The 15451-nt window shown below is 37.8% G+C and overlaps 1 protein-coding gene across 1 annotated transcript in view; it reads right to left on the reverse strand.

Annotated features, from left to right (window-relative positions):
* USH2A (usherin) overlaps nucleotides 1-15451 on the reverse strand; it is a 391818-nt gene that overhangs the window by 96218 nt on the left and 280149 nt on the right. The window contains exons 44-47 of the mRNA XM_072858355.1: nucleotides 14454-14663; nucleotides 12901-13103; nucleotides 10968-11080; nucleotides 4003-4201 (exon numbers count right to left, since the gene is read on the reverse strand). Coding sequence (XP_072714456.1) covers nucleotides 4003-4201; nucleotides 10968-11080; nucleotides 12901-13103; nucleotides 14454-14663 — 725 coding nt within the window. The remainder of the gene's footprint in view (nucleotides 1-4002; nucleotides 4202-10967; nucleotides 11081-12900; nucleotides 13104-14453; nucleotides 14664-15451) is intronic.

A 15451-nucleotide genomic window follows, 5' to 3' on the forward strand; every position in this document is an offset into this window, starting at 1 on the left:
GCAGATTTATACAGCTTGTTGCTACTGAAAATAAAAAGTGCTGAAGCTGTCTTAACACCTTCAGTCAGGACCCTTTTAACCGTTGATGTTCATACTCATGATCCATTGTGTACAGAAATTATTAGCCTTTATGCCACTATTTTAATTACTTTTTTACTGTACCTGTCTCATTATTTTCAGTGTTCACCTCAGGATGCCAGTAACAACAGAAGGACAGTTTGGCAGCTACATAGATAATACAGGAGTGCCTTCCCCATCAGTGCTGAGATTGTGCTCCCTGATGGGTGAAGCTAGGGCACATTCCCTTGTTAATTGAAGTATGTCTCTGCAGATCTCGTGATATGTGCTCTGTAAGCTGATATCTCTTTTGAGATTTCAAATATGGATAGAGTTATGGATCACACCTCACTGAAAACAGCTAGGAAAATACTGTCAGTTTTGACAGCTTGAAAACACCCGAGCAGCACAGCTCTGTTACTGTAAAAGGTACACAGGACATAGGGACCCTCCTGGCAGCTGATGAAATTCATCATGAGAGTGTATTCTCAGCTTTTCTGCAAAACTACACACAAAAAGCCTTTCTAAATTCTTTCTGCACTCACGAATTATAAATCCATCCAAGTCTGATCACAAACACCAGGGTAAGGATACCAGGCACAGCAGTGTATTAGCTTTAGTTAAAATAACAAAGATTTCTAACATTGAAGCAAAAAAACAGATAACAACTAGAAACAAGAAGCAGGGATCTGATGCAAAGATTATTTAGGATCGCAGGAATCTTTTCTGGCCTTCATTAGGTTTAATATCAGGCCTACATGAGCCCATGAATGTGCATGTACACATGTCCTTTGTAGTGAAAAGGTCATTTGCTCTTTTAGAGATTCCCAAGACAGCTCTGAGCAAGTTGGTTTATTTACACAGCACAGTGCTATGTGGAGACACTAACCTCAATCCCAAACGCAGCACACATACACCAGTGCAACCCTGCACCCGGGCTGTTTAGCACTGCCTTTCTATTATAACTGTGCTGCCTTTCTATTGTAACTGTGCTACTTAGCTGGACCCAGCTCAGCCAATGTTAGCTGAAGAGCCTCTGCATCCCGCTCTGCTTTGCAGTGGAAACACCCTTGGATACCTACTACTGAAACACTTTGGTTTCTATGGATGGAGGGGATTATATCTCTTACATAGATAAGAAACAACAAATCCCTCTTTTTCTGCAGTGTCTTACAATAGCAAGGTGATAATGCCAAATGTCACCCATAAATCCATAAGGAAATATTAATAAATAGCCCAAGACAGATGTCCACATTATTTTTGTATAGAAGGCCTACTTTTCCTCTCACTTTACATTCCTGAATTCAAGGAAATTGGAAGAGTGGAACTGGACCAGTTCTGGTCCTGGAACTGGTCCTGGTATACAAGAGTGTCTTGTATACAAGGTGCAATAAATGACCAGCGCAAAAGTGAGAACTCCCCAACCTGTTTGTCATACGTATATACAATCTGCCTGCTTTTGCTGACCAGCCTGTCATCAAACGAACAAAGAGCTTGTTTATTATTCTGGATCTGAACATTACTTAAGCTGCTCAGCATTAACTCTCAGTGGCATCTCTTTGCATTTGGCTGTACAATTAATGTATGGCAATTAGCAGCTGGCGCTGTGATAAGAGGCTTTCTTTTCAGAACAAGTGTACGCTGGTCAGTGTTGCTTTTCTTTACTTCTGTCCAGTAGACTGTCGAATCTAAGGACCACATACACTAGCATAAATGCTTCAGCATTACAGCTGGCATAGACTGACAGTGAATTATATAAAAGTGTGAGAGAAGGCTGCCACATAAGGTCTTATGCTGTCCCTGTCGCGGCCTCTAGTTTAAGAGGAACATGGATGTGCCAAGAGCTCTGTAGATACCTCTTACAGACATTTTGGATGGCTAGCGCGGATACACATAACAAACCAGGGAAAACATTAGGAAGGCAATTTTAATCAATTCACCCACAAAAATTACTTCCACGTCATTTTATGTATGAGTGCTTCAGTTTCCTGTGGACCTTCCAGTCGTTTATTATATATCCGTTACTTAACCAAATAGTACCCACTCCTAATCACAGTCTCTGAGAATACAGAGAAACCATTATAACAAAATAATGCAAAATTAATTAGAAAAAATTAGAAAGTCAGGAAGCTATAAAAATAAATGGACACTCTCCAGGCTCAAAGTTACCATAAACACATGAAGGCTGAAAAAATAAAAACGGAAAAGAAAACTCCTACAATTAATATAATACAAATTTAACTCATACATATGCCAAGATCTATTAAAAATTCTACCATGTCAAAAACCTAAAATAAGTAAATTTACCTTTTAGAACAAAGGACTGCCCATAACTCATTTGCAAGATTTCAGAAATACATATGTTTAGTATAGTATTACTTTTAAGGGAACTCAAAAGCTAAAGCTGTGTTGGCTGGAATAATTTATATTTTGATTTGAACCCCTCAAATAGCTCACTTCCTTAATTACTGTCTTGTCTGACATGGAATCTTGTGAATACATATTGTTTGCTTTAGTCGCGGAACATGTGATGATGCCTTTGACAAATAGGGACACTATTCCATCACATTAAATCTTACTTTCAAATTAAGAGTTTTCTACCTCATTTGTCAATAAAAACCATTACAGACTCCTGCTACACTATTGATCCTACTCCTAAACAGGAACTCATATGAAGATTAACCTGAAAATAGCCATAATTTAAAAATACATCTGACAAATCACAATGGATCTGATTCAGAGCTGCTCCTCATTGTCATGTAACAGCCACCCTCTTGTAGCTGAATCTAAATAGATTTTCTGTACTGGGGAATCTGGTTATTAAGCATTTAGCCAAGGAAGAATTCGGGGGGGCGGGGGGGGCAAGTCATGTTAATAACCACTATTTGTCATGCAGGGTTTGAGGAATGTTTCCTCACACAGAGAGAAGCTTTATAGTTTTACTAGTATTTTTGAAACTCTGCATACACCTAGAAAATTTCCTACGGACTTTAAGTGGTCCAATGCGATCACTTTATGCCAAAGGAGTAATATGAACTACCATCATGTGCTCCACAGATACCTGAATACTTGAGCTGACAAAAAATCTCCTCTAGTGGTTTACAGTGTGTGATTATGGCACGCAGCTGAGAAAAACTGATTCTTCCAAGTGGGATTCAAAAATACAGAGAGATCTATATACATATATACCCACCATGTAAGCTGGCACAATGGGATTGGATCAGTGGATTCAAGAAGTTGGTACTGAGATTACTTGCACTTCCGTTACACGTGGCTTGTGAGATTTACTTTGGATCAGATACAGCCTGATTCCTTGGGATGAATGTCTGCACTATGCACGTGGAGCAAAGCTTTCTGACGGGAAGAACCTTCAGATGCATGCTTGTGAAGTGAGGGTGGTCCACAGACTGGTTGGGAGCCTAAAGTCCCCATCCAGAGCTGGAGCATATTTGAAGGGTTTTTGAAACACAGGTTCTGGCTTAGCTCCCTGTGCAAGGGATTTAATTTGCATGTATTAAAACTACTTCTACCCTGAACCAGCATGTAGTAAATGAAAACAATCTGGGGATTCACTCCAGAACTGTGCTATTGCTCCAAAGCTAAGTGTTAATGCTAGACACATTCATAAATGCTAACCAATTCATTTCTTCTGAAAGGAGAAATAAAGTCAACAATCACAGCCTTAAGACAACAGAATCACTTGTCATCAGCTGACTCACTTACACTGCTGGAGATTTTTGCACAGCTATCCCTGTACTGAGCTCAAACATCCATATTTGATTTTTAAAAGTATCAAGACACGTATCAGAGCCTTGATTTTAAAATATCAAAAGAAGCAGAACCCTCCAGTTCCCTTCCTCTGATAACTAAAGAGGTTTGGTTTACAAACTTATTCCTAAAAGTATAATTTTTCATTACATCACTAACTTAAGAATATACATGTACCTTCAACTCTGGATGATAACACACTTCTCCACAGATATTTTCTTGGTTTTTACATTCTAATGAGATGCACATTCTATTACTTCTGCTGCTCCTTGGAGTCTTTGATGGGGTACACCTCTGCCACACTGTACGTAAGAGTTCATATCCCAGGATAATGCCATTTGGCTGTCCTGGTGATGCCCAGTTGATTTGAAGAGATCTACAACAAGCAGAAAATTAACATATGTTACATTATTGAAAGTATTTATGCTTCTATGGATACTTACATTAAAGCATTAGCATATAGTAGTTCCATTTTATACTAGTTCACATGGAGTGAAATATTTTGAAGTGTCCAAAATGTTCCTCTGGATGGTGAATTTCACAGCTGCTTTAATGACCAAAAGGTGTAAAAGTGTGAAAAAAGTGTCAATACGTGCTGATACTCTGGGAAAATAAATCGCACATGCAATCAAAATCCTTAAAGGTTGCTATTTAAACACCACCTCATTCATACTTCTGGAAACTTATGGGTAATAAACTTTCTAGCATTTTACTCGTTTCATTTCAGTGGTAGGAGAAAGGATTCAGTATGCCTTCCTGGTGCTATAGCAAAGGTGTACATGAACTATTGTCAGGGCTGGCATGACCGTTCTGTTCTCAGATAGGAACCTGGTAGAGGATGGGCAGTTGGAGGGCAAAAGACCACCCCCTGCCCTCTGAGCTGTCACCAGTGCAGCTTACTCACATTGTGCTCAGTCACCATTTAAAGCAGATTTGTATTCATCTTGCTTTTTCTCTGCTTTCAGAAATGATATACAAAAAATGTATGTTGCTTTGAAATGTATTCTTCACCACAGAATTATAGGAAAGAACTCATCACAGCATTAGTAAGCATTAGTTCTCTTCCATGCTTAAATATTTTCATTGACATAAAATTAGAAGTAAAACATGCAAGTGTTCATCACAAGACTCAAGACTTCCGACTTTGAGTGCAAAAGCGTGACTGCAGCAGCTCGCAAAAGATTATCTGTAAAACAAAATCCTGTTGTTGATTTCAGGTTTGATTTCAGGTTTGATATCAGACCATCATCAGCTTAAGGAAGAAAGTATCTTAAGGGAAAAATCATGTTAAACCGTAGCATGCCTGTCACTACTAAAACTGTGCAGATATTGGCTCCAAAATCTCACTTAGTATTACAATTTAAAAAAAAAAAGTCAAAAGGCACATTTGAAACAGAAATTTGCTCTATCTTTTGTAATGTACACATATTACATTGGTATTTCAAATGAAAACTTCATTTCTTGCATAATCACTCTGGACTGTTGCATAAGACACAGATTTCTTTCACTATGACTCTCTTTGGGTAGAGAGAAGGAGATCCCAATGCTACATGTAGATCAATGGGAGGACTGACAATATTGCATAGTATATACTTAGGCTCCAAGTACCTCTTTTTAATCTCCATGTCCCAATTACACAGCCACTGTCAGAATGCCAGTGACATCATAAATTAGCATTAATTTAAAGTGAAAATGTTACAGTGAAACAGCAGCTGCTGAGATAAACTTTGACATCTTAACAGAATAAAAATAACTGAATTATTATTGCACTTCCCTGAGGTATAAACAGAGGAATACATACAGCAATAAGCCTTTGCAGAACAGGAATTAATGTCACCTATGAAGGAATAACTTCATAGGTGACTTGTAGAGTCACCATTATCATTCCAAGGTCTTCATCTGAATGATAGATTTAATTCCATAATCCGTACATGGCTATTTTATATTCACTACATATTCTACTACATGCACATGAACACACACTCGCGCAGATACACGCATGTCTACATTTAAATAATGCTACAGGACCTAACTGAAAAACATAAAAGCAGGAAAATATATTGTATAAACTTCAGAAAAAAAGATAAAAAGAAAAGGAAAAGAAAAGTAGTACTTCAATCTTTATAAATGCCATTGTAACTCTCTCCTGGTCTTTGCACAGTGTAGATCACAGGAGCAAAGAAAGCATTTGCAGTCATATTTTTGAATTATTTGCTTTTGGCAAGTTTCATTCAGACCCTCAAGGGTATATTTTCAAAGTATTGTGCCAGTCTTTGCAGCTCCGCAAGTCATATGTCTCTCTCAAATAATTTCAAATTAGGCCTAAGAATTGATGCAATGATTTGAACATTTTGCCTTTTCTGCAGAGCTCAGCATGTATTTCTTTCTTTTAACAAGCAATCACTTTATTATTCACTTTATTAATCACTTTGTTCAATTTATAGATACACATTCGGGGTGGACATAGCCTACTATTGTGTAAAGCTGAAGCTGCACAAGAAAATTATGTGGCATGGGAGTTCACTGACCAGTGCCACCAAAAGGGTAAAACAGTATGACTTTCCAATAATGACTCACAGATAAGCAGACTCCTTCACAATTTTATGAATGTTTCAGTTATGTCTACACCTTCTGACGTTTGCCATCCATGGCGAATGGCGGTGGTTTTGAAAGCATCACAGCAAGAACAACGCATAGCTCAGTTTAAAAAAATCAGCAGGATTTTCACAGAACTGCAGGTTTTTTGACACCCCCCATCTGAACAAATGCCCCAGGCTGAGCTGAGAACCTTCACTTTAGCATGCCTTGAGCTGTATCATGTACGGTGCATTTGATACAGCCGCAGAAACATGGGGACGGAGCCTGCCCACCCTCTCCTTCTCTTCATCCCCAGTTACTCCCTCTCAGGTAAACCGGAGTTGTGTCTATGCTGGTAAGTGCTCACAGCCCAAACTACAGAAGCAGACTTGCAAATTCTGGGCACAGATAGATGCACAACATCTGGCATATGGCACATAGTCCTTGTCTGCCCAGAGAAAACTTCAAGCATGTGCCATTTATGATAGTTCAAATGCTGGACGAGTCCCTTCTGTAACTGCTGTCAATGTGGCGAAAATACTGAAGTAGGGCTCATCTCCCAGAGAAAAGACAGCCTAACCGGGTTCACAGAAAAGAACTGCTTCAGACTGCAAGGTCCATGAGGCACTGCCGCACTTCCAGGAGATAAAGAACAATTTCAAACCGATCCACAAAGGTGTATTTGCTTTTGGTGCAACAGAGCAAATTAAAATCCTTTGGCTCAAGCACATGAAGACAATTCATTTTGACATTTCCAGGTAGAAATATTTTTTTTTTCTATCCATGACAAATATCAGTATTTCAGGTTTGATATAACATCAGACACATTTTGGTAAACCAGACTTTGGAAAAGAAATTCTGCTTTTTACCTGCTGCAAGTGTCACCAGCTTCGAGTATCCACGAGCCATGAAAAGAACTCCTTCAGATTTTTTTTTCTCAACTCAGTAGTAAAGGTTTAACCATCAAGATTAAGAATATAATAAGGCCTCACTTTTGAATCCTGAGAGCAAATGTTGTATTAGTCTCATCAAATACAAGGCTTAAATTTAAAAAATCACATCAAATCTAAGATTCAATGACTTTACTTTCAGGAGCTGGAACTAAAAAAAAGTCACAGAAAAATCACAAGATTCACCCAACATTCTTAAGATTGGGAACACTGCTGTTATTAATGACCAGTGGATGAAATACTTTCCTCATCAGAAGATCACACATACCGAGCAACTGCTTCAGCTTTATTGCGCAGGAGTTAACCACCTGCTGTATCGTGGACTGCAGTGCTAACATAATTAGAGAGACAGTATGACACAGTACAGAAAGTCTGATAAATAGCATTATGCTTCTGTTGTTGCTACAAACTTCGTGAAATCTTTTTGTGCCTTGTTTTTCCCACTACTACAGAAGGGAGAGCGATCAGGGTTCCTCCATGGGAACTCCTTGGACACTTCAGGTAAAGCGCTATAAAACTAAGCATACTTGAGAAGCTTGACTCTGTATGTTGCCTGGACACACAGGTTGGACATGACTCCACAGCAATCTTCCCCAGCTTTTCATGTTTATTAACATAGTTATGAATCCCTTTCTTTGTTTGTACTTTCCACCCATTTTCCCAGTATGGAAAATCAGACTTACTGGTCTTTAGTTCCCCAGATCCCCTTGGAGAAATCTGTACTACATTGTCTCATCTTCCATTCCTCCAGTACCAAGACCAATTTAAAGGATATTTTACACAGCACAGTAGTTTTGACACTTTCATATTTGAGCTCCTTTAGAGCTCCTGAGCAAATACCATCATCCCAACAATTTATTACTGTGTGTTTTATCCAATTGTTCTAAACTCTTTCTCACTAACATATTAGTTTGAGATAGTTCCTCCAGCTCATTCACCCACGAACAGCATCTGATACAGAAATCTTCCCAGGCTCCATGATACTGAACATCAAACCAAATAATTCCCCTAGTCTTCCTCCCATGGCTTTATCTTCTTTTAGCTTTCTATTATGCCCTGACCATGGTTTCTGGTTCCCACAAGGTGCAAAAAGGGCCCTCTCTTCCTTTATGAAGCTCTGAAGGATTTTCCCTAGTTTATGCCACATGGTGTTTTCAGAGCCATCAACCTTTTAATTAAGCACTGAACAGAATTTCTGGCAGGGTTCATCTGCATTGTGCCTCAGTTTTCTGAAACGAACAAAGCTGCTCCTAAGTATTGTTATTAGGGAAAAACTAAGCATGCTGTATTACAAGGAACAAGAGAAAGAAGAAAAGTATTTTAAGGGGAAATGAGCTATTTTCCAACACACCATCGGAATTTAATCCACTACACAAACTTTAAGTCAGCATCCACATGCACACAGTACTCAGAGAACTTTCTAATCTGTGCAATAAAACACAATACTTCTCTATAGAGACAAACCCTCAGGTCCTAACTAAAAAAAAAAAAAGTATACTTGATTTCAATAGGATTTGTTTCTACCTAAAGATGGCCAATGCCACCCCCCTCCAAAAAAAGCAAAACCCAGACAAGAAACATAACAAACCAGAACCTGACTTAGGACTTCAGGACTGGGTCCCATACTGTTTTCTATTTGAAGTTTGGCATTATAAAATAATCATTCCAGGACTGCGACCTTTTGTGCCAAGTTTCAGCCTGAAGCTGAGTTATTAACTGTAAAGGGTGGAAAAGTAAGGTATTTATAATGGCTCCAGTGGAATAACCTTCATTAGAACAGTGTGGATGGTGCTGCTATCAGAAAGACTTCTAAGAAGTTGGTGGGTGAAATTATAATTTATGTCATGCAGCACCTTGAGGCAAATTTTAAAACAATTATTTGTGAATGCTACAAAGACATTATCCTACAGCATTCTCATCAATAATACAGCCCCCCAAACTGATTCAGAAGAGGGAAAAATGCCATGATTCCAATTAAAGACAATAAACTGCACAGTCTGTATTATATCCTCGGTATCCCATGAGCCTATACTCTAGAAATGCCTTTTTGCTCTGTCTGGTGACAGATATATATTAAAATGTCCTCTTGTCTACACAAACTGGTTTTTTTGCCCAACCTCTTTCTTTTATGGAGGATAAAGAAACAAAATTCATATTCAGCCCAGCACCTGCTGAAGCTGTCAGCTGTAGTGTTTGTCATATTTCAATCAAAGCTGAAGCCAGCCAGTCATTTTTATACGGCACAATCCCTACATACTCGAGGACCAGAATTAATGAATTAGCTATTGATTAAATTCCACTCTAGCAAATCCACCGTGGCAAATAAATGAACTACCCGGGGCACGTGTAGGCCACGGCCAGACATGTCCGGGCAATCGATCAGTAGTTAGTATTCTTTTGGGATATAAGAACAGCTGATGATAATATGACATGTAGGAAAAGGCAGTGTAGAAACAGAGTCTGTTTCTGGCTGAGCAGATTATAAAGTAGGAAGGCATTTTTGATCCTTTTGCATTCATGTGTTATGACATATTTAGTCTATATATAATAGCAGAAACATGCATAAGTGTTTGCAGTACAGACAATACAGACAAAGGCATACATAAGTTAAAGCCAAGGGCAAAAGATGAGATCCTGAATTGAGTTCTTATCATCAAACAAGCTTTGACTATATCTGTATGTGTGACAGAAAAATCGCAAGCTTAATTTCACCCTTATACAGAGACAAATGCTGAATTCAAGCAAAATGTAGAAATGAGAAACAGCAAACCAAAGTCCTTAAGAGACTGGAGAAGCAAATCCATTCTGTTGGCCATTTCTGAAGGCTCAGATGTTAGTTTTTTGTTATTTAAAAAAAAGAGGGTTTTTTTCTTTTTTGTAAAAGAAACAGTGCTAATGAGCATGCATACTCCCACCAGAACTGTAACAAAATCGCATGAACAGTAACATACACACAGGAGGCTAACTGTTTTATTGTTGGTGTAATTCTGAAAACAGTGTTAGCGAGCTTAGTTTTAGTCTGTCTTTGGAAGATATTAACCCCCAAAGAATCACTGCGTATGCTACTAAGGACTGCAAATCTGATGCTGCCTTTACAATTAAGAAGTTTGCCCATGCCTGTGGATGTAGTGTATAGGCAGATTGCAAACAGTGGTTCAAGGAGACATAGATATGCATGCCTTTTAAGATAGCTTACTAATTCTTACTGTTGTGATAGGTGACTTTTTTTTTACCCACAATTATTCTAAGTTTCCATTATCAGCATCGCATTGCTCCCTGAGCATTAATCTTCCTCTTCTTAACTGACAGCAAAATGTGATAATTTTCATTCCTCTACATTTCTTCTCTTAACTACTTCCACTTACACTTTATTTATTATCACAGCACAGTGATACCCAAATGGGTATGTACAATCAACCAAGAGTGAGATTTCTTCAATTGCTCTTTTGGCCAAAAACTCCAAGACCAAAAATAACAACCATGAAAAATGTTTTCAAAGTGTATATTGAATTCTTTTATGCACCTGATTCAATTGAGAGAAGACAACCTTACATTCTGGTCCCCATTCCAGCCACAAATCGCTTTGATATATGAAAGCCACCTATAGCATAGTACCTTGAGCCAATTATGTGAATAATGGGTGCTGACAGCTGCTTTGGCTCATCTTCCACAGTTGTAATCTGGGTCCCATTGCTTCTCGCACAGGCATACACGGTGCAGGCTTCAATCTGATGAAGAACAACATGAGTTTCACATACTCAGCTGCAGAAATTATTCAGCTCTGCTACTTGTTCAGACTTCTCTCTTCACCCAAGATTTTATTCTTTTCTATTTAACAGATTCCACACAGCCAGGAAAATACCACAGCTTTGAGATAAGTATATCTACCAGAGCTATTCTGCGCTGTATCACATTTTCCCACATTATTTTCAAAAAAAGGGTACGTGCAGCCCTCTGGCACTAATTGCTGTTTCTGTTAAATTATCATCACCAACAGAGTTGCAGTGAATTTGTTTTACTGTATAGATATGTAGAATCTGGTACACAACACTAAAAAAAAAAGTACTTTGATTTGGGGCCTTGAGTAAGTTTTCTACACCTACCATGTATTCTGACATAAAAACAAGGATAACTTTTCCTTAATATTTTCTCTTCCTTCATGTCTATTCTGGAAAATTACAAATGAGAAAAGCAAATAGGAATCATACACTTTGTTATGAAAAATGCCACAGAAATAAAAAAATATTCCTTCAATTCTTGGGATTAAACTAAGCAGAGGCAAAGTGAACTAGCTAGTGAAAGATGGTAACATTGTTCCTGTATTGTCAACAGAGAAGTTACTCAAAATAAAAGAGCAAAAAAAATGAAAGATAATGCAGTAAGATTACCAGTGAGATGCACATGCATCCAAGACAATATTGTTTCCAGAATAAGAAGAAAAAGAATCAAAAGAAAAAAAAAATTAAACCCAGCTTATTTTGGTTTTACCTATCACACTGCTGTAAATATAAGGCCAGTATAAAGACTAGGAAAGCAGAAGAGAAGAATAATTAACATCTCAAGCAACAGAAGGTGGCCATGGTAAATTAATATAGAGGGTCTATAAGTGAGGCAGTACACTGAATTTGCATTGTTATTGAGAAAAGACAAATGTGTTTCCAAGCGGCATTCAGAAAGTCATATGTGTATTCATGGATGGAGGTTTGCTGTTTCAGAGGGGCTGCAACATGGAAATCTGTTACAGTATGCCTGTCTGTGATGTTTATTTATGGCATGTAGTAACTGGATGCAAATTTTCAGAACAAAGTATACATGATACTACTAAGTCCTTCGCATATATAATGCAAACCAAACCTGAACAAAGTAGACAGGTATAGTTACAATTAAGTGTTAAACTGCATTTCTTGAATATATCAATACAACTTAAGGAGAGAAAGTAATTATTTATTCTTTTCCTTTTATTCTGTACACAGTATTTTGCCTTTCACTAGATATATGAATAGAGAGGCAAAGATCCAGATAGAGAAAGGGAGAGGCAAAGAAAAAATATTGTACTTATTAACAGCATAAAAAGTACTACTGTGTTTTCAGAGATCAGCTCTGCTTCCTCCTCAGAAGGATAAGGAGAAAAAAAATTATAAAAGGATGACAAATGCAATATCATTATTTCTCTGTGCTGATATATTATGCATGCCTGATGTTTCTAAAACAATTGCAATTTTCTTTTAATGAGTAGGAGTAGAATCTTTGCCTCTTTGTAATATATGTTGAGGCTTTCCTAATGTTGTAGCACAGAGCATTTAGGGGAAAGTAAATGGAGTTTTGATGGTTTGAAAAAAGATAATGGAAATTTGTATTATGAAAAGTGTACACAGACCCAAAATATGCTGAAAATAATTTTATGCCTTGTATGTATATACACACAAACAGCAGTGCAAATATATGTCCATGTATGTAAAGAAATTCATGAAACAATATTCCGCTTGGAAATACACATATTTTATGTAAAATTAAAGTATATTACACACCCCAGAAAAGATATTCTAACCTGTATATCATATACAGTGAATGGAGACAAATCTGCTAAAAGAAAGGACCCTGGCTCGTTCATTCCAGTCTTGTACTGCTTATTATTTACATAGATAGAGTACTCTGTGACAACACCATTTGGGTTTGAAGGCGATGTCCAGATGACACGTACAGCTGTACTGTTGATGATGACAACCTCTGGAGGGAACATGCCCTCAGGCTCTAGAAATAAAGGAAGAAACTGAATAAACTCCAGCTGTCTCTGCAAAAGCACTTGTTTAACCAAATGCAGATTAGTATTTAGGTTTAGCAAAGGGTTCACTGCTTATCTGCTTTCCTCTGATGAAGTTATCACAGTCTGTAGTCTTCTGTAAATTGGCTTATTATACTCTCAGTTAGAAACCATGAGAGCTAATGGTAAAATGCTTTATACCAGCAGCATAGTGTCAATCATCAGTAGTATGTGGCCAGTGAGATACGATGATAAATTATTCACCCATCTGCACTGCCAACATACAAACATTATTTTTATGTCTCCCCAATCCTAATCCTTCCAAAAAAAGAGGAAGACAGAGCATTTTGCTTTTAAAGCAAAACCTGAGACCAAAATACTTTGTCTGGTGGAACGTGACGTTAGCAGCCTCGTAGCTGAAGCACTATGAAGCAATATGCAATATTGCCATTATGTAAATGGTTTTGAATGTTGATTACTATAGGTAATGATGAAGTCTAACACTTATTTTAAGAAAAAAAACACAACACCTTCTTAGCGTTAAATTACATAATTATCTAAGCATGTCAGAAATAACCATGCAAAGACCTATTTTTATCATAAGAACCCATCTTTACCAGTTGAAAAATTGTCCTTGCGATCGATTCTATTTTATAAACAAAAGGTGCTGACCTTTGGCATCAGAAAGGAAATGGAATCCTCACTTAAAGTGCTTTGCTAATGACCTGGAACACTTGCTTCTGAGGTAATGATATTATAATGTTTATAATGAGACTTTATAAAGCAAAAAGATTAGAAAGACCATTCTAAACACATTTCAGATTCACAATTATTTTTTTATTTTATTCCTCCCCCCCCGGCCCCTCCCCCTGCACTTGCCCACTGGCATAGAAATGACTCATAAAGACTTTTCTTTGAGGCTGAACTTACACCTAGAGTTTCTGGTGACTCGGGAAAGGCCCTGTGTATGACTGTCATGTCAAAAGCATATCGCTTCACAGAGCAAATCTTTTAAAAAACCCATTAATTGTTTCTAAATTCCACCATTTATTGATATGAACTCAGTTCCAAACTTCGTGCACACAGATAGGAGTATGCAGGAGAAGATGAGAACAAACTGGGTTAATATCTGCTATTAGAGCTTTTGCTTCTGTCTCAGTGGGACCGTTTATTGATCTACCACATGATGACAACCAGCACTTAAGCATTTTAGCGTTTTAGCCCTTTTTCCTTTTATACCGGAAATTTTATAATGGAAGGATGACTGATCTCAACCCTAACAAAAATCAATCAATTTCATTCTCAGATTTTAAGCCACGCCGCATTCACTGCTAACCAACCTCCATCTGAGGTAGTCACATGCACAACTTCACTGTTGATGCTGTGGGCTCCGTTAAAAACTTGAAAAAATATCTGATACTCTGTGTTGGGCTGCAAATCACCTATGACTATAGAGTTTACATCAGCCTGGATCCTCAGAGATCTTCTATCATCAGTAGCATTCAAGAAGAGGGTGTAATATGCAACATCTCCTTGCAAATCTTGCAGTGCTAAGAAAAGAAAGGAAAAACATTGGGAGATCAACGGGGAAATATTCAGTCAGCAAGTTTTTTATCAACAACATTTATTGTGAAGAGAAAAACAAATTTTATGCAGACCCCCGTACTTAAAAAAAGCAAAGATTCCATCAAGTGCCTTCAGTTTCACCCTTATAAGTAGAGATGCAGACTGCTCTTCCAAACTTGTCAAAATCATTAACAGTTCATCATCCTATCTAATACTGGAGAAAGCTTTCTTTCTCTAGACATCCCCATGATGACAATGGAATCTCTGAAGTAAACAAATTAATAGGTGAAACCCACTGCTAGCAGTGGTGCGCAGACCTTGCAGCTTGCCACTGCAAAAGGATGGCTTTTGCCCAGATAGAAGGAAGAGAGCAAATCGGATTGCTCTACGGCACTAGTTTAAGATGGAAACCTCTAAGATTTTTTTTTCCTTTTTGCTCCTTTCCTTCAAAAACCACATCCCTACCCCACCCCAAAAGTACTGAATTCCTGTGTTAGTCCTCTAGCCATGAATAAGGGGCAAGTGTCTATGTCTTAAATTACAGTTACATTCAACTTTACACAGATGACCTTTTGGCCATAGTGAAAATCTACGTGTTATTAGTTTAGAACAAACATGATAGCATCATGTATACATGCATATTGATAGCATCAATACATGTAAAGCTGTAATACACTCAGAAGCATTATATTTACAGGGGAAAAAACCAGCTCCTCACATTTCTTCTGAAAATGTGTTTTGCCCAGCACTAGTTTCCCCAGTGAAAGGAAGA

The sequence above is a fragment of the Ciconia boyciana genome, chromosome 3, assembly GCF_034638445.1.
Source record: "Ciconia boyciana chromosome 3, ASM3463844v1, whole genome shotgun sequence".
NCBI lineage: Eukaryota > Metazoa > Chordata > Aves > Ciconiiformes > Ciconiidae > Ciconia > Ciconia boyciana.